At 58.0% G+C, this 18,871-nt stretch overlaps 1 protein-coding gene across 1 annotated transcript; it reads left to right on the top strand.

The window, feature by feature from the left end:
- Nucleotides 1-6,023: 6,023 nt before the first annotated feature.
- QSOX1 (quiescin sulfhydryl oxidase 1) lies at nucleotides 6,024-16,434 on the top strand. Its single transcript, XM_005528697.3, has 12 exons — nucleotides 6,024-6,291; nucleotides 8,426-8,526; nucleotides 9,866-9,914; nucleotides 10,019-10,121; nucleotides 10,898-10,988; nucleotides 11,203-11,348; nucleotides 11,772-11,909; nucleotides 12,034-12,163; nucleotides 14,000-14,122; nucleotides 14,233-14,377; nucleotides 14,621-14,800; nucleotides 15,156-16,434. Exons 1-12 carry the CDS (start codon nucleotides 6,024-6,026, stop codon nucleotides 15,887-15,889), a joined length of 2,208 nt encoding a protein of 735 aa, XP_005528754.2. The 3' UTR covers nucleotides 15,890-16,434.
- Nucleotides 16,435-18,871: the final 2,437 nt, after the last annotated feature.

Here is an 18,871-nt window from a genome sequence, read left to right as displayed (position 1 = left end):
GTTCTTTGCTTTTCCTTAGCAGAGATACCTCATCCTGGAGGAGGACTTGCTGCATTCAGGCTTCCATTATGGAAGCAGCTCTGCTGCAGTCCTGCAGTGCTGGTGTGCCGTAGGACTGTCCTCAGTGGAGTGTGCTGGGAACACCATCGCAGCCCTCAGACAGACAGGAGGATGTCACAGCCCTCTGAGCTCAGCAGTTGAACTGGCCAAACACAGTTCAATGGGATGCCTTGGATGTCCAAAGGGCTGAGGCAAAGTGATGCTGCAGCTTCTGTGTCCTCATTAGTGAGCAGCAGGAGACCATCCATGTTGTGCCTTTCCTCGCCCTGCAGCAATTTTACTCCAAAAGTCCTGTATTTTTGGACAATAGTCTACTTGCATCCATCCCTGGAAGGGGCTCAGAGTGCATTTCACATTGAAAAAACCAAAACAACTGATCTGTGCTGCTCTAGCTGAAGAAGAGGCTTCCTTTAAAAACGGCTCAAGCGGTGGGAATGCTGCCAAGGCGCTCCGGCGGGTGACGCAGCAAACTGCTGCATTGCTCCTGCTGTCCTTGCCCAGGATGCCCAGCAATCAGCGTGATGAAGGCTCTCATTTCCTCATTTGCAAGTCTACGTTGCTTCACTTTGTCGCTGACTTTCTACGTGGTGTTTGTGCAACTCTTCCCAGAGCCCTGGGAGGACGGTTACCTTTGACAGCCGTTTCACCTGGTGAAACTCCTGGGTTGGGCAATGGCCAGCAGCCTTCCCAAGGGCACTCTGGATTGAGTGGGACTGTTTGGTGCCTCCCTTCCCAGGTACAGCCCACTCCCAGATGCCTCCCTGGGGGTGTGGTGCCAGCTGCAGCCATCCCACGTGCTGAAATGCTTGGCACAGCACTGGAGCACTTGAAATGTTGACTCTGCTCCAGACGTCCTGTGCCTTGCCTAGCACAAGGGCTTCTGCAATGTCCAGGGTCTCATTAACACAGCCCTGGGAAGAAAAGGAGCTGGTGGGGAGCTGCTGAACACCAGCAGCTCTTCAGAGTGCAGGAAGGAGAGGAGGGGGGCTGCCCAGGCGCTGGCACAAAGCCCGGAGCATGGGCCATTGCCTGGCAGGAATGCAGATGAGATGTAATGGAGTTTGAAAGCGTAGGGCACTCTCTGGGATGCCGGTCCTGTGGGGGAGGGAAAGGCACCCTGTGAGACCTGGAAACTGGAGCAAACAAAACCTGTAGCCCCAGCCCTGCACCTTCATGCCTCCTCCTGAATAAGGTCCTGCAGAAATTTGGGGAAAACAAGGAGAATAGAGCAGCTCTGCTCAGGAGTTCAGGGGCAGGGGCATAGAGGAGGCTCCTGGAGTACAGATACCTTCTTTGGTCTGCCAAGTGTGCTGATGGCCTGGAGCAGGTGGTTAGTTCCTGCTCTGAATGTTTCTCTTGGCCCCGGTTTTCCAGCCCTTTGCTCCACATGTACAAGACCTATTGTGTCCCTTGGACTGTGTTCCCTTTCTGATGTGGGCTTCCAGTGGCTTCCCTCTTGCATGAAGTCTAGACTGACTCAAACTCAGATTTTGTCTGACAATTTCCTGGAGGTGGAAATAACACCACTTCTGGGGAGTGTCACAGATTTGATTTGATTTGATTCCAGCAAAATAAAAGAGGCTGCAGGGGATGCCACTGCTCACGTGGCTTGGCTTGAGGAGATCAGCAAGGAGCCTGTTCCAGTGTCTGTGTCTGGCTGTGTTGCTCTGTGGACTGATGGAGCCAGCACTGCTCAGTGAACCTGTGATTGGGCACAGCAGTCCTTGGTAGGTGAGACCTTGCTTACGTTGCAGGACTACTGTCAGAGCAAGAGAGGAGTGCTCCGTTGTCATCCCTGTGGTATTCTCAGTTTCATGCTCTGCAATTAAACCACCTGCCAAATAATGATGTGGCAAATCTGGGTGGTGTGGCCTCCTCTGATCTGCTCCTTAAAGCTGGGAACATGAGCTGGACTGGAAAGCATCTGCTCTGTGCAACTTTGGTCATGGTAATCATTTATGACTGTTAGTAGATTTGAAATTTGCAGTTAAAACGTTTCCTACCCAGACATACCAATGATAGTGCCAGTTCCTCCTGTTCTCCCTGGGTTCTTCTGAAAAGAGCAAGGGCAGCATGGCTGCTCTCCTTTGGAGCAGGGATGAATCAGCAGAGGGTGAATAGCAGGAGGCTGGTACTGCTGTATTTTCTCTGCAGATGTAAACTACGTGAACACATTCATCACATCCTGAGAATGCACTCCGGATTTGCTTTTGTGCCTCTTGTTATTACGGGCTGATTGCGCTTGAAAGGTAGAAATGAACAATTTCTGACCAAGCCTGTCTTGTGGAGTCAGCAATTCCCAGGTGCCAGTGGGGTCTTTAGGGGGCTGTCCTGGTCTTCACAGGTGTCAGCCTGGCACAGCCAATGCAGAGTTTAGGAAGCAAACATCCTCTCCAGGTGTTATTCCCTGTCTTGGCAAAGCTGGCAGATTTGTGGCACAGATGCTGCCAGAACTCTTGTCTGAAGCCATGTCTCAGCTGAGGTGTGACTTGTGCCACCAAGGAAAAAGTGCCACCTGGATTGGAATGCTAGCCAGGTGGCAGGTGGCACAATTTTCCCTTGCTGTCTGAGGGAAGTGAGGCTTTTTCTTTTATTTGCAGAAGGACCACGCTTTAAGTGGGGCTGTGCTGCAGCTCAAGGAGGGTTTCCTTGAGCTCATCATCCTGTGAAGTGTGGAGAGATGTAAACTGCTGAGCCTCCTCTGCAGCTGGTATTTCCAAGGTGCTTGCAGGGGTGTTGCATGCAAACCTCTCTGGACAGCCTCTAAAATGCCAGTGACAGGGTTGCCATGATTGTATCATGAGTCTTGCATTGGCTGCATGTTTTCCGTGAAGTCAGTTCCTGGAATCACACAATTAGGTAGGAACGTGTTCTTTAATTTTCAAGGAAGAAAGTCCATTTCAGGATCTCCCTGTAGCCCTGAACCTTCACAACTGAAGTGAGGAGGTCCTGGGTGTCTGCTCGCCTGGCCTTTCTGAACGTTTTATAGACAGATTCACGCTTTTAAAAATGGACAATAAAAACCTTTCTCAATTTTCTGAAATGTAGTCTTTTCCATCACTCAAGGGCTGAACACATAAAATCCAACCACTCTTTCCTTGTCTCCTCTCTAACCTAGCACAGAGGTGATCTGAGTAGCTTTGTGTCTGAAAATGACCCATTTTGGGTGCAGGAAACAAGTTCTGCAGGGCTTAAATGATTTTGGCGAGATTGTGGCTGCCTTTGAGGTTCTCAGCCTGTTGATGTTGCCCACGCCTCACTGACTTCAAGGAGATTCCTGCTGGGTGTTAGTCTGGGAAAGGAGATTTCAGAACTGACGAGCTTAATGAACTAAAGCCACTGATCAGCTGCTGCACAGAGATTGTGCAGCACAGGAATCTCAGTGGTCATCCTTAGCCCATGCCTTGCTGCGGAGTGAAGCACAGCTCTCCCCAAAGTTAAGGATGCCGAGGTAGGTGCTGAAGGCTTTGCTGTGAAAACCCATCAGGTTCCGAAATGTGCCATGGGAGCCTAAAGCTGAGCTTTAGGGCTGGCTGGGGCTCAGCAGCTGGGCATCCAGAGTCAACCAGCACCTGTGTCCTGGTTTTGCTACCTGCAGGTTCCATTGGCAACCAGAGAGGACAAAAAGGCAGAGAATGCTGGGAGGGTGTTTCTTAAAACTCCCCAGACTTCTACTGCTTCTTGATTGCTATCATTTCATCCTAGTTGCTTTCAAATCCAACATAAAAAGGGTTGTTTCAAGGCCTCTGCTTCATCTTTGGCTTCCCATGCCCTGTCTCAGGGTGTTCTGCATTGAAATGATATCTTTTCCCAGTCTGAGGTGGAAGAAAAGCCTCATCTCATGCTTTGCAGCAGCATTCAAAGGGAAAAAAGGATTTTTGGGCAAGTCTGTGCCTGGAAGACTCCACACCCTGCTGCTGAAGGAGGCTATTACCTGGGGAGCCTTGGGGATGGGACGTGCCAGCTGGGCAGTAGAGTCGTCGGTAGCACTCCGGCTGTTCCTGGGGCAGCAGGAAACAGGAGCATCCCCACCCCAGGGCTCCGGGGGATGAGCAATGGCATGGCTCACCTCCAAAAGAGCCAGAGCCCCGGGGTGTGGGATCTTACCCCTCTGCCTTGGTGTTAGGTGCTGGTTTTGCATCTAAAAAAGGATTCAAGGAATTTGGGCTGGCTGGGAGGAAAGGGTGAGCTGGATGGGGAAGATGCTGGCAATTACGCTGGTGCTGAGCGCCTCTCCTTTGCCTTGATAACCTAATCAAGCCGATGAGCCCTTAAAATAAGGCTTTAACCTAGGGTGAGATAACAGTGGTGATCTCCCTGAACATGGGGATTTTTGTGTTTTAATCACCAGCTGGATGAGGACAAGTCCTGGCAAAGTCTCTGTCAGTAGTGAGGGACCATCTTTCAGAGCAGCCCTGCACAGGCTAGGCTGTGTCTCTCTCCCTCCTGGTTAGACAACGAGGCGTGATAATCCCTTAAGGACTTAATTATAGCTGACAGGGCTGGAGCAGACCATCTTCAGCCCCATTCCCATCAGCCTGGACCCACCGAAGATGGGTGGGAGCAATCCCATGGGTTGTGTACACCATGGTCCAGCCCCCCAGGCCAGGCCGTGTCAGGGAGTTTTGTTGTTTCCCGGAGTTTGCCCTATGTGGAGCCCCTGCCCTCCACTGCCCCGGCGAGCCTGGGCTCTGGCAGGCTTGTTTTTCTAGCATGGCGAGTCAGCCTAAAATGCCTAAGGTGGGGCCCAGCATGGATAATGGCCTTCCTGGGGACAGAGCCAGCAACAGGCCCTCAGCAGCCATGGGCACCCCCAGCGCCAGAGGTTCCCTGGCCTCAGGGGCTGGGGAGGGAGCAGAGGGCTGGATTTTGGGGCTGTGTCCATCCTGGCAGTGCCTGGCTCTGCCCCGGGGCACTGAGCAACGGGCACCTTCCGTCTGGGAGCCGGTGACGCGTGTGCGTGCGTGAGTAAAGGCACGGCTGGGCCTGGCCGGGAGGATGGAATCACAGAATCCTGGAATGGTCTGGGTTGGAAAGGACCTTAAAGAACGTCCAGTTCCATCATCCTGCTGACCCTTCCACTAGACCAGGTTGCTCCAAGTTCTGTCCAGCCTGGCCCTGAACATTTCCAGGAATGGGGCATCCACAACTTTCTGCTCAACCTGTGCCAGGGCCTCACTGCCCTCACAGGGAGGATTTTTTTGCTAATATCTAATCTAACTCTGAGTTTGAAGACATTCCATTGAAGGGGCCACCGCGGGTGGAAGGCAGCTTTTTTTTAGATGTAGAGCTGGATTTTGTGGGTGTCACTGGATAGATATCCCTGCTGGGCATCCCTGGCAGGGTTGGGGAGAGGGGAGGGATCTCTGCAGGGTCCCCAATCCGCAGGGTGTCCAGTGATGCTGGCTGATGTCAGGGCATCTGACCTCGGGGTGCCCATGACGGTGACGTGTTTTGGGGCTGAACCAGCTGCCTTTTGCCATTGCAGAATCACAGGTTCATTTAGGTTAGAAAAGACTTAAATCATCAAGTCCAGCCTGTGACCCAACACCACCCTGTCAAACAGACCACGGCACTCAGTGCCACGTCCGCTCTTTCCTTAAATACCTCCAGGGACGATGGACTCCACCACCTCCCTGGGCAGTCCTCACTTTATCAGAATCGTACAATTTGATGCCATTTGTCCCCTCACGGAAGAGGACAGCAGCAAAGGGGGGGAGGAGGAGGAGGGGAGTACTGGGGCCCTCCCCGAGACAGGGGAGCGCTGTGAGGGGGCTGGAGGCCTGCTGTGGGCCCGCCGCCGGTGAGTGCTGTGGCCGGGTGCTGTGGGTGGGTGTTCGTGCCCGCTCCCGGTGTGAGGCTCCCCGCCTTGTCCCCGCCCCGGCCCCGCCCCAGGGGCGGTGCTGCGGGCGGCTCCGGGCGCTAAAGGCGGCTCCGGGCGGTGCCGCCCGGCCTGGCGGGCGATGTGGCGGCGGCGGGCGCGGGCCGGGGGCCGCGGGGGCCCGGCGGCTCTCCCGCCGCTCCTGCTGCTTTTCCTGCTGCTCCGAGTGCCCGCGGTGCGGCCCGGCCGCCTCTACTCGGCCTCTGACCCCCTGGAGCTGCTGGGGCCGGGGGCGGAGGGGCGGCTGCTGGGCTCCAGCAGCGCCTGGGCCGTCGAGTTCTTCGCCTCCTGGTGCGGGCACTGCATCCACTTCGCGCCCACATGGCGGGCCCTGGCCCACGACATCCGCGGTGAGTCCCCAGCCCCGCTGGCTCCCCCTTCTCCTCATCCCCGCCTGGCCGCCCCATCGGCTTCCCCGATCCCTCCCTGTGGCCTTGACCTTGTTAACCCGCACCCCTTATCCCTGTCTCCGTCCTCTTCCGTCAGCACCCAGTGGCTCTGCCCCTGCGCTCTCAGATTCCCACTGCATCTCTGTCTGTTCACCCCTAAATCCTCCTTGCTGTGCCCCTGCGCAGGGGGGTCCCGCTTCCCCCAAGACCGGGAGCATCCTGCAGTCCCTCCTGCGTCCTTTCCCCGTCGTCCTCCTCCTCTCCGCCCGCACTCTTAAATCCACCCCTGCATCCCGGGCTCTGCATCCTCGTCCTCGTGAGCATCCCTTCATCCTCTCTGTGTCCTTCCCACCGCCATCCCTCAATCCGCTCTGCCCTTCCCTCTGTCAGCTCCCCAAACCCCCCTGCTGCCCATCTCCAGCCTCCCTGGAACTTCAGCCTGGTGGGAAGGCCCAGCTCCCTCCCGGTGTCCAGGTTTTCTCCCCCGATATCCAGGCCTGGCTTAGCAGCATCCCTGGACCTCCTTTGGCAGGGAGAAGCTCAGGCTGAGCCCGCCCCAGGCATGGGGGGGTCCCGCTGCCCCCGAGACTTTCCCTCAGCCCCGCTCCTCCCGGTGCCTGCAGGGACAGGGATGGCAGGTTGCTGGGCACCGATCCCAGCTGGTTTATTCCCGGCTTTGACCTTGATGCCTGGCCTGGCCGGTGCCAGCCCTGCCTGGGGACCCGCACACCCCGCCGCTGGGCCCCTCGTCCTGCCGGGACTCATCGTGCCTTCCCCGGCATCCCGGGGTGCTTCTCCTCCCTGTTATTGCCCTAATTGATACAGCGCGGTGGCTGCCGCATGAGTCAGGCGGGCATTCCGTCCCTCCGAGGGGATGCCGTCCCTCCCTGGGGATGCCGTCAGAGCTCCCCAACGGGCAGGATGTGAGGAATGGGGTGCGTGCCCGGGCCCCGCGGGGTAATGCCGGCTCTCCTGGCCCCTCTCCAAAAGAGGGCTCCCCCAGGGCTCCCCGCTCCAGAGGCCGGGCTGTGGATGGTGTGCCCATGGAGGCAGGGCAGGGAAGCCGCCCCCCGTGCTGCTCAGCATCCTCGCTGCCATTCCCACGGCTGGATTTTCGTAGGAGTGGGCTGGACGGGGAGGATGCTGGGGTGACCTGCGAGCACCACGTGCAGATGAGTGCAGAAACGTGCCTGGCTCCCTGCAGCAGGGCTCGTCACCAGTCCTCTTGTGCCACGAGTGCCAGGGCAGTGGGAAGGAGCTCACCTGTCCTGTCACCTGAGACGGGGACAGTGTGTCCCTGCCTCCAGCATTCTCCTGCCTGGGGCAGCATGGGCTCCATCTGCATGCCATGTCCCTCCTTGTCCTACTCTAAGGATATGCAGGACATTCTCCAGCTTGTGTCCTTTACACTAAAAAGAAGCCATTTCAGAGCTTTATTCTCCATTTTGCTGCTGCTGCTTAAAATGCCTCTATGCCACCTTTTGTCCATCTGTTTTACCCCAGGGGCTTGCTGGTCTTCACTGGGGAGTCAGAAATGGGGAGTGGATGCTCAGAACCGGGGCAGGCTCTGCTGCAGTGCCCTGGCCTGGCTGCTGGTTTTAGGTTATTCCCTCTTGGTTATCAGCTGTCCCCTTGGTCTGGGGTGAGACAAGCTGGAGCCAGTGTTCCTTGCTCTTCCTGAGCTGTGGCTAGCAATCTCTCTCCTTCTCCTGGTGTCCTCTTCCCAGGAGCTGGGGCAGAGGCTGGACAGGCAGAACCAGCCAGGCAGGCAGTGTCAGGCAGAGCTGTCTGCTCCTTCACTGGCAGAGCAGGGCGTGCAAAGCCGGCTCCCGCCTCGCACAGTTTTCCCTGTGTTCCTGCTGCCTGGAAAGTAGGGCACCATGCACCAGTACAGACCACAGCCCTGGGTGTTTGCGCTTGGAAACCATCGGTCACTGTCCTGCAAGGGGCAAGCAGTGATTTTGTGACAGGAGGATCTCTGCTGCTGGCACAACAGGAGATCCCTCCTGTCTCTGCAAGCACTCCTGGGGAGGAGGGCGGTTTTTGGGGCCGTGGGGATGCTGAGCTGTGCTGACCTCATCCTCTGTTCCCACAGAGTGGAGGCCTGCAGTGATCCTGGCAGCCATCGACTGTGCTGACGAGGAAAACCAGCAAGTGTGCTCCGATTTCGGGATAACCGGCTTCCCCACCATGAAGGTGAGACTGCGTGTGCGGGGTACTTGCTGGGTTTCACTGTGCTTTGCCTTTTGGCCAATCCCTCTCTTGCCCAATCAGATTGACAGGGGTATTGCACCAAAATACTCCCCTTGGGGCTTTGCAGGCTGAAGCTGTTTCACCCTTCCCCAAAACAGTGCTGTGTCCTGGCTGCAGCCGGTACAACTGCTGGGCGATGGAGTAACAAGGAAGGGGGGAAAACCAAAATTATGTTTTGTGGCGAAACACAGGGGCTGGATCTCTGCTAGGATGAGGGAGAGTCTGAATCCTGAGTTGGAAACACTTAAGAAAGGCAGTTTGAGAGCAGAGAGAGGTTGCAGGCACAGGTTTTGGAGGAGGGCAAGGGGATGCTGCGGGAGGTTTGCAACTCCTGGGAGCCTCCTGTGGTGGCTGGCAAGGAGCCACCCCTCCTCCTCCTCCTGGGCCTGTGCCCAGCCCTTTAGCTGTGTCAACACACTGTTCTGCAGAGCTTCCCGCTGCAAACAGAGCCTTGCTCCAACACAAGCAGTGAAGCCAAAGCACTCCAGGTGCCACAGTCAGCAGTTAAAACCAGGATTGCCTTGAGGTGGAATGGGTAGGGATGAGGGTTTTATCAGACGTGCCCTCAGTCCCAGCTTACAGGCTCTGCTCCAGGTGAGGTCAAAGTTGGGGTTTTCCAAGCAGGTTGGCTTGGCCCCAGCCCTGCCCTTGGGTCTCACCAGGTGCCCACTGCCCTGGGACTCTGATGGAAACATTTCCTGGGGCAGGGAGATGTTGCTGTGTTGTGTGGCTGATGTGGCCATACCAAAACGCCACTTGCTTCACATCCCATGTCCCTGCTGAGCACCTTTTGCAAACAGCCCCAGCTCCCAGCCCAGCCTGCAAAGCAAACACCTGGCTGATGCAACCTGGTGTTGCTGCTCTGGCTCTGCCCTGGCTACTGGAGACACTGTGGGAGGCCGGGAGTGGGGAAACCCCCTTTTTCCTGCTTTGTCAGAGCTCTGGAGCAGGGAGATGGATTTGCAGGACTGGGGAAGTTCCAGCTGCCTCCCTGGAACCCCTGAAGACACCTGCTCCACTGTCTGCCAGTGCTCAGCCCCTGGCTGGACATGGCTCCCAGCCCATACCTGCGTCCCTCCCCTCTGGGGATGCCCCAAAAGATGGGGACATGGCTGGGAGCTCCCTCTGTGCTCACCGATGTCAGTTGGTATGCTGCACTGTTGTGGGGAAACTGAGGCAGAGCTGATCTACAGGGAGCCCCAGCCTGCTGGGTTGCACTGCCTCCTGTCCCACTCCAAACACTCATGCCAGTTTCCCCTTGTGGTTTTTTTTCCCCTTTCAGTTCTTCAGAGCTTTTAGCAAGAAGCCAGAGGATGGGATAAGGATTACCAGTGAGTATCCAGAGCTGGGGGGCAGCTTCAAGCAGCTTCCCTTGACTCAACCCCTGGGATTGGCTTCCCCAGGACTGACCCCTCGGTGTCCTGTCCCCCTGCAGATCCCAGTGCCACTGTCGAGGAGCTGCGCCATGCCATCATCACCAACCTTGAGAAGAGCCAGGATGCCTGGCCGCCTGCCTGTCCTCCGCTGGAGCCAGCAAGGTAGGGGCAGCAGGAGGCCAGGATGGCCTCTGTCCCATGGGGAGCAGGTTTCTGGGGAAATCCTGATCCCAGAGTGAGCAAGGAGCAGCTAATGCATCACCCATGTGCCAGGGGGACACAGATGACCTGGCCAGGGTAGAGATGTTTCCATGCCCAGATGAGGATGGGCCATATTATCACATCTCCTAATAAACCTGCTCATCAGCCTTACTTAGAACAAACAACTCCTGGGCCCCAAATCCTTTGGGGCATAGCAGTGTCATGCCATGCTGAGTGAGGCTGAGTTAGAAGCTTTCTCCTGTCCTGAAAGGTATTCTTGATTCTGTACAATTTTCTCGGTATTTGAGTTGTCCTTGCTGGATGCAAGCAGTTGCTGCATTGTCATGAGAAGAAGCCTTTGGATTTTCCAAAGCAATGGTTGAGCCAGGTACTCTGGTGCTTCTGTGTCTTAACCAAAAAAAAACCCAAGCCCTGGTTCAAATTCTTTGCTGCTTTTTCCCCTGGGCATACATGCAGCTCCCTCCTGCCCTGCCCTGCCTGTGCTTTGTTTTTAACCTCCTTGGCTAAGCCCAGTGGGTTTCCTCAAAGCCTGTGAACCAGAGCATAAAACTAGGCTGGAAACTTCAGCAGGAGGAATTGCCTGCTCAGTGGGGCTGATCCTGCACCAGCATTCCCTGCCAAATCCCAGCGGTCAAGGATCAAACCCCTTGTGAGGGGGAGGGCAGAGCATCCTGCTGATGCCGAGGCACCTGCTGCTGTCCTCCTGTCTCTTGCAGCGCCGAGGAGGTTCGCACCTTCTTCCAGAGGAACAAGGACCAGTACTTGGCACTCATCTTTGAGAAGAGCAACTCCTTTGTGGGCAGAGAGGTGGGCACTGCTGCCTTTATCCCCCATTTCTCTTGGAGCCTGTGTCCCTGGTGCCTGACAACTCCTGGGTGCCTTTGGCCTGATAACTCTGGGAAGCCTCCCTGCTTAGCTTAGCCAGTGCCAAACGTTACACAGGGCACTGAACAGCTCTGCTACCTCCCTGATGGGGCTGGGGAATCCCTCTGCACCCCCCATCTGACCGTGGGGTTTGCAGGTGACCCTGGACATGCTGCAGTATGAGAACATCGCAGTGAGGAGGGTGCTGAGCAGCGAGGAGGAGCTCGTGGAGAAGTTCGGCGTCACCTCCTTCCCCTCTGGATACCTGCTCCTCCGCAATGGCTCCTTCTCCCGCCTGCCTGTGTGAGTGTGGGACACAGCGGGGTGGCTCTGGGGATGCTGGTGGGGTGTCAGCCTTGTGCCCCATCTCTGTGCTCCTTTGTACTTGTGGGAAGGTGCATTAGGAAGGAGACAGTGGCTGGGCAGGGGAGGCTGGTGGGAGGTTGCTGGTGGGCATTGAGCTACACTGCCAGCCCTGGATGGAGCTGGAAGAAGGGAAAATCCTTGTGACTGAGCCATTCCCTTCCCACACCTGCCCAGAGGTGACATGATATGACTACCTGGGGCTCAACTCCACTCCAGGATGCAGGTGGAGACTATGGAGCACCCCACACTCCCTCCCCAGGCTGAATTACCCGCTTGGCTAAGCCTTCATTTCCTTTGCTTCCTTCCTTGGGGTCAGGGTTTGGGAGGGAAGAGGCACTTAGGGCTTCTCCTTCCTGGCAGGCACGTGGAGGCGCGCTCCTTCTACACCTACTACCTGCGCACGCTCATGGGCATCACCCGCGGCTCCTACAAGCTGAACGCCACGGCCAGCACCTTCAACGAGACCGACGGCGTGTCACATCCTCTGCGAGCCGACCGGTCAGACCCCTCACCCTGCTGGGCAACTAGGAAAACTGGGGAGGCCAAGGGCTGGGACCTGGGAGGACCCTCGGGGTGAGGATTAAGGGTCTGACGGAGCCTTGTGTTGTGCTGCCCTCCCCAGCTCCAAGCTGTACATGGCCGACCTGGAGTCCACGCTGCACTACTCGCTGCGGGTGGAGGCTGTCCGTGCCTCCTCGCTGTCGGGAGCACAGCTGGCTGCCTTCAAGTGCTACGTGGCCACGCTGGTGAAGGTGAGGAGCTCTGTCAGGAGAGGACTGTGCCTCCCTTTGTTTGTTTATGAAGTGCAAACGCACACTGTGAGCCACCATGTCCCAGTACTCGAAGGCAGTGAAGCGTGGCAGTCTCAGGTGTGGGCCCTGTGTCCTGGTTGCTGAGTGTATCCCCTGGCTGCTGCCAGGCAGTCCCCATCCATGTGGAACTCCAAAGTCAGCCCAGAGTCCCAGTGGGAGCTAAGAGGGAGTGCTGGACTGCTTTAAATGCTGGCTTTGGTGGCAGTGGGACCATCGCTTGGAGGAGGTATCGAGGCAGGAGGTCTTTTCAGAAGAGAGGCGGTCACCTGCTGGGGTGTCAGAGATGGTCACAGGGCTCTGTCACTCTGATCTGGATGCTCAACTCAGGGAGCCAGTCTCTGCAGGCTCCTTTGGTAATAGTCCAGGAGAGGAACTCCCACTCCGAGTCAGGCTCCAGACAAGCCTAATTTAAGGTCTCCTTTTTTCTTCTATGTTAGGCCTGGCACAGCTGAAGTGACTGAGAGCTTTGAGCCAGCACATGCAGGGCAGTTTAATTTCCTGCTGTGATGGAGTCCTGCTGCATTTGGCTGTTTCCTCCACTGGGCCTGCAGGAGCCCTGTCTCCATCCCAGTCCTTGTCACAGTCCAGGCTACTTGGCAGACTGGGGCCATGAGCTCCTTCTTTGCTCCCTCCTTTGTCACCAAGGGTCTCACGCTCAGTTTGGACCTTGCATAGCCCTCACTGATGTGCAAGACACCCCCTGCTCCCACCCCCATCTGCTCTCCCCCAGGAAAGAGCTCCAGACACTTGCCTTAAGTCCTCAGACCTTCATGTGGCTCCTCTGCCTGCCTCCAACCATTGCCCTCATTCTTTCTCCCTTCAATGTGAACTTCAGAGAAAGGGAAATAAATCCCTGTGGCACCAGCTCCCTGCTCATGGGGACAACTGTGCTGGGGTGGTGGGCAGCAGCAATGGTTTTTATTTGCTCCATTTTTAATTCTTCCTGCAAACCTTCCCCTCGATGAGCTGTAGCAGTGGGTGGTGGGTGCTGCTGCTTCCCCGGGGACGCTGAGCCAGCACTGCCATTGCCCTGCTCATCCACAGGACGGAGCAGCATCCCCAGGATTGCCAGCCCGGGGCTCAGCCTGGGGGAGCTCAGCCAGCAGGTCCCAGCCTTAACTCTTGCATTCCCAAGAGGTATTAAAGGAAGGGAGAGGGGGGGAAAGTCCTAACGTGGAAAAAAGTGGTGGCAGGGAATCACACAGCAAAGCCTTCTGTCCGAGGAGCTGGGGGACACTGTTTGCAGCACAACTGATACATTCCCCTGCAAATTTGGGTCTTTGCATGTGGCTCACCATGGGCCTGGGAGGAAGAACAACTCAGACTCAGCAAAATCCTTCCTTTCGCTTCTCCATCACTTCTCCTGTGTGCTGGTGTTTCCTCCTCCCCACAGGTCGGTCCCTCTGTCTGTGTGTCTGTCTGTTGGTGGCACAGGCTGCCAGGCTGCTCCTCTCCCAGGAGTGGTTTTAAAGTGCAGCTGCTGATCGGCTTTGCCAGACTTATGGACAGAGTGGCTTTTTGCCTCCCTCAGTTGGGGCTGGGGTTTGAAGCCTGAGCATACACACAAGGGACTTGTCACCCGGTGGGGGGTGACAAGCTGCAACCCCCAACCCCTCAGAGATGGGCACCAAAACCCTGCCAGGCCACGCTGCTCTCCATCAGAGAGGATGCTGGTGCTGCCTGGTGCCTGTGCTGGTGAGCCAGGGGTGCCTGTGGGCTGCTCTGTTGCTCCCAACGTGGAATCTGTGTTTTCTCACCCCTCTCCCCACTCTGCAGTACTTCCCAGGGCGCCCCTGCGTGCAGACCTACCTGCAGACCCTGGATGCCTGGCTGAGGAACTGGACAGAGCCCGAGCTGCCCCGCACAGTTTTGAAGGAGGCCATGAAGAATAACAGAGATGTAAGATGCCCATGGGGACCCCTAACCCCTGCTCTCCTTACCCCTGCCCCTTTCCCCCCCAGCTGGCACTGCCTGTCAGCCCCATCATGCCGTGTCCATCTGTCCACCAGGCCTCCCACCCCTCCGTGCTCCCCACCAACGTGACCTGGGTGGGCTGCCAGGGCAGTGAACGCCACTTCCGTGGTTACCCCTGTGGGCTCTGGACCATCTTCCATCTGCTGACTGTCCAGGCTGCCCAGAATGGCCCTGACAAAGGTACTGGTGTCCCTGGGGGTGTCAGGGGCTCAGGGAGGGAGTGTCTAGCTGAGCTCTGGCCCGGGTAGGGATGCTGCATGTGGACAAAGGCTTGTTTCTTCCCCCTTCTTCATCTCATCCAGGAGTAGTTTCCATGGGGTAGAGGAGACACAGAGCTGGGGTGTGGGGTTGCTAGCTCAGCTGTGGGACTGTGGTGGTGTCACTGGGGGGTCCAGACTCACCCCTGTGCTCTGCCTCCCCCAGAGTTACCCCTGGAGGTGCTGAGCACCATGCGCTGCTACGTCCGGCACTTCTTCGGCTGCCAGGAGTGCGCTGAGCACTTTGAGGCCATGGCAGCCAAGTCCATGGACAAGGTGGCAAGCAGGGAGGAGGCCATCCTCTGGCTCTGGTCCCACCACAACGAGGTCAACGCTCGCCTGGCAGGTAAGGGGGAGAAAAGGGGAGGTGAGGTGGAGGAGCATCACTCCTCCTGGATGGATCTGGCAGCTGGCTGCAGGCTGTAGCAGTGGGGACATCCTGTTGTCATTGTCCCCCATCCCAGGGGACAGCAGCTGGTCACACAGCATCAGACTGCCCCAGAGATACAGTTGGATCTTAGATGCTCCTTACAAGGAGCTTCCCAAAGCTGCTGTTTGCCCTCAGAGAACCCCTCCTCCCGAGGTGGCTCATCCAAATGTCCCCATCCGCAGCTGCTGGATTCCCCAGGGTGTTTATACAGGGGGAGGGAGCATCACGTGTCCCCTCTAACCCCCCCACTCGGTGGCTCCGGTCCCTGCAGGAGGTGACACGGAGGACCCCAAGTTCCCCAAGCTGCAGTGGCCTCCGCCAGACTTGTGTCCCCAGTGCCACAAGGAGGAGCGGGGGGTCCATGCCTGGGAGGAGCCGGCCGTGGTCACGTTCCTCAAGGCACACTTCTCCCCGGCCAACATCTACATGGACTTCGCCGAGCCCGACCCCATCCCCGCGGCCAGGGAAGGGCTGGGAGCCAGGCTGGGCACGGAGGGCCCGCGAGAGGAGAGGGGGAGAGGAGAAGAGGAGGAAAAGGAGCCAGAGGGAGAGGCGAGAATCCCGGGGCGCCCGGGCTCCCCAGAGCCGCGGCGCCCCAGCATCGTGCGGCTGAACCCCAAATTGCGGGAGGGGGGCGAGGACATCGTGGACCTGGATTCCTTCAGCGAGCAGCACTTCAAGAGCCAGGCGCTGCGAGCGGCCGCGGGCCGGCGTCGGCGCATCAGCAAGCGGGACACCATGGCCCTGCCCCGCGATGGCCCGGCGGGCAGGGAGCGCCGGCGGGCCCCCGGCGTCCTGCTCCGGGAGGAGGAGGAGGAGGATGTTGGGGAGGGCCTGCGGAGGAGCCCGTGGCTGCGGGTGCTTGGATTGGGCTTCTCCCGCCTGGACATCAGCCTCTGCGTGGCTCTCTACTTCCTCTCCTCCATGTGCCTCCTGGGCATGTACACCTTCTTCCGCCTCCGCACCCGCGCTCGGAAAGGCCGCCCCGGCTTCCCCATGGCCTGAGAAGGGTTGGGGGGCCTGGGAGTTTTTCCCGGGGCTGGGTGGGCTGCTAAGGCAGGACACCCCTGGGACAGCGTTTTGTCCCACAGCGGGCAGGGATCTGGCACATCCCCCCCCCCCCCGCCAGGGTAGGGGGGTTGAGGGCTGTTTTTGGGAGGAAGGAGGTGTCAGAGCATCCCCCTCTCGAGTCATAGTGCCATGTTTCTGGGTGTGTGGGAGCCGGGACATGAACGGTGGTTTGTGTTTTGGCACCCAGCTGCCCTCGGAAGCTCCCTGGCTCGGGGCTGGTTTCAAACTGGGAAGCCCAGTCCTGGGCTGGAGGGCAGCCCATTGGGATCCAACCACTAGTGGGGCCAGGAGTGTGGAGGTTTAGCCCCCCCCCCTAAACAGCAGCCAGTGCTGGGTGGGGGCAGCACTCATGAGTTCAGATGCATTTTCTGTTCTCTCTCTTTGAGATATGGCCCAGGGCCTCCCCACTTGTCTTTGTCCCTTCTCCATGCTCTTGTTCGTTCTCTGCTTGTCTTAGTGGAATAAATTATTTTTGCCGATGCCTGCCCTGCTGTTTTGGCTGGTCCCTGCCACGTGGGCATGCTGGACTACCACACCCCATTCCTGATGTCCCTGTTCCTGCCTCCACCCCACCCTGGGAAGAGCACTTAGTTTAAAAATCCTTTCAATATTTTTTTATCATTATTGTATGTTTTCTCCTGCCTTTTGCTTGGGGATGATGCACCTTTGGGCAGCTGCCCCCCTGTACAGCTGGTACATCCCCAGGCCTGGGATGGCTCCTGGTTTCTCCTCAAGCAGGGGGAGGCAGAGGAATTATTTGGGGGCCAGGAAGCTGCTGGAAAAAAAAGTTGGCACGAGCTGTGGAGCTTCAGTTCAGTGCTGACTATGCCCGTGGTCCGGAGCAGGGAGACACACGGCAGCATCCCTCGGGACCAGGACTTCCGTGGGCGTGGGCCCCCTGTGCCTGTCCCCGATTCTCGCTGCCCTTTTATCCTTGTTAGGAATCATTAAGGAAAATGGTTGTTTTCCAGAGCCAGGCCCGGGGCCATCTGCTCTCCCAGCGCTGTCTAAATCCCCCTGTAACAAATTCATTGGGATTACGCTGTCCTCCCCTAATCCTGGCCCATCCCCCCGCGTGGGGGATTTAAAAGGATTAGAGCCCGGCCGATAATAAACTTTATTAAGGGGGAGGGGGGGTGTCAATCCGATTTGGAGCCTTTTTCTTGATATCTTCACTTTGCCCAGGTGGGAGGCAAGGGCTGGGCGGGGAGGAGGGTGCTCAGCTCTGCTGCTGCTCTGGCTCCTCCAGCCCTTCCTCCCTTACCTGCCCGTGAAATAAATTGTCTCTCTCCGTCTTTCCTTTAACGTTTGTGCGTGGTCTTGCTTCTAGGCGTTGTGGGGCTGGCACCCCTGTCCCTCGGCCTTGGCCGTGTCCCGTAAGCCGGCGCTCAGCAGCCTCGTCCCAGCCCAAAGCGGGGCCGGGTCCCCCGAGCCGGGGGCCGGCCCTGCCCATCTCCGGGTGATGGATGGGGAAGGTCTCATCGCTGCAGCCCTGCTGCCTCCTTCTCCTTGATTTCCCTGGGGGATTCACCCCCAGCATCAATAACCCCGCCCCGTGCACCCCCTTCCTTCCCCGCCAGCTGCTCCTCTGTGCGGGACGGAGGGATTGCGATGTGGGGCTGCCCGCCATCACCTCAGCCCCAAAATATCTCGGTGGGGTGGGCAGGGGGTGCAGCAGGTGGAGGGAGAGGGGGATTAGGGCCGGGCAGGTGGGCGCTGCCGGAAGGGGGTTAGCGGGATGCCCAGATTAGCGTCCTTGACAGGCCCGCAGCCTAAAGCTGCTGTGCACCCAGGAAAAAGAGAGTCTATTAAATAGACTTTCCGTAATCCTGTTTGGTGCAGTCCCAATCCTCCCGGCCCCGGCTCTGCCGGCCTGTGGCACCGGGGTGTCCCCCTCCAGCAGCTGGGGAGCCCCAGTGCAGGCACAAAGGGGCTGCTGCAGGGCTCGGAGTGTCCCCATCATTGTGTCCCCCTCTCGGGATGCCTTGGGGACTGGTCTCCCCTCAGCCTTGCACTGCGGGAGCATCAAACTGCTGTGGCCGCACTCACAGGTGGGACAGGCTGTCCTGGGGTCCCAGCCCGAGCCCCCGAGCTGCCCTCCCTGATGGGGTCACCCCTTCCCGGCACTGCCAGGAGCCCGGGGGTCCCTGGGGCTAATTACCCAAATGGCCTCAGGCTGGCGCGAGGCCGCCGCTATTCCCTAATACAATTTACCCTCAAGTGCAATTTAATTTTCCTCGAGGCCGGTGGCCAGCCCCCCGCACACCCAGCCACCTTCCCACCCCTTCAGCTTCTCGCTCCTTCCAGCCTTGCCCCTCTTCCCTTTCCCTCCTCGGCACAGGGAAGAACATTTCTCCGCCGGCATCCCCTCTCCACCCGCGTTCCGGCCATAAAATCACCGGGGGTTCGCTGAGCGCCGATTAATTTTCAATTACGATTAGCAACGCCCCTGCCTGCGAGGGGAGAGGCTTTCCCTGGCTGCTGGTGAGTACCCGGCTCTCGATGTGCTTGTCCTCACTCCAGGCCGGTCCTGGCAATAGGGATTGTCAGTGGGAGGGGGAATTTATTGGGATAATTCAGAGGTGGGGAGCGGGTGGGGCTCAGGGTGCTACGGCCGATGCTGCCCAGAGGGGAGGTGGCTTCATGCCAAAGGGTGGCTGTGGCAGCTTTGGACTTGCAAGGACGTCCCCACCTCGGTCTGGGGGAGCTGCTTTTGTCACACGAGGGGACTCTGGGAGCTGGGCTGACACCTGGCAAACTCGCTGCACGAGTGGCACAAAGCCTCAGCTCCCTGGCACCTCCAAACCCGTTCGGGGTTTGCTGACTGGGACAGAGCTGCACTCGCAGCCCCCAGACATGAGTCAGGAGTGGGTTTTCCTTATATTTCCTTATATTCCTTTACATTTCCCCCAATTC

Source organism: Pseudopodoces humilis, chromosome 10 (genome assembly GCF_049639895.1).
Source record: "Pseudopodoces humilis isolate 2021_Gansu_Grassland_sample_001 chromosome 10, ASM4963989v1, whole genome shotgun sequence".
NCBI lineage: Eukaryota > Metazoa > Chordata > Aves > Passeriformes > Paridae > Pseudopodoces > Pseudopodoces humilis.
Note: the sequence above shows the minus strand (reverse complement) of the source record. Positions and strands in the feature narration are given on the sequence as shown.

Bases quoted from the DNA above. Each gene is read 5' to 3' on its own strand.
- QSOX1 (XM_005528697.3), top strand. From the start codon at position 6,024: ATGTGGCGGCGGCGGGCGCGGGCCGGGGGCCGCGGGGGCCCGGCGGCT. The intron at 14,123-14,232 runs GTAAGATGCCCA...TCTGTCCACCAG, and splicing joins CCATGAAGAATAACAGAGAT to GCCTCCCACCCCTCCGTGCT. The intron at 14,801-15,155 runs GTAAGGGGGAGA...CGGTCCCTGCAG, and splicing joins GGTCAACGCTCGCCTGGCAG to GAGGTGACACGGAGGACCCC.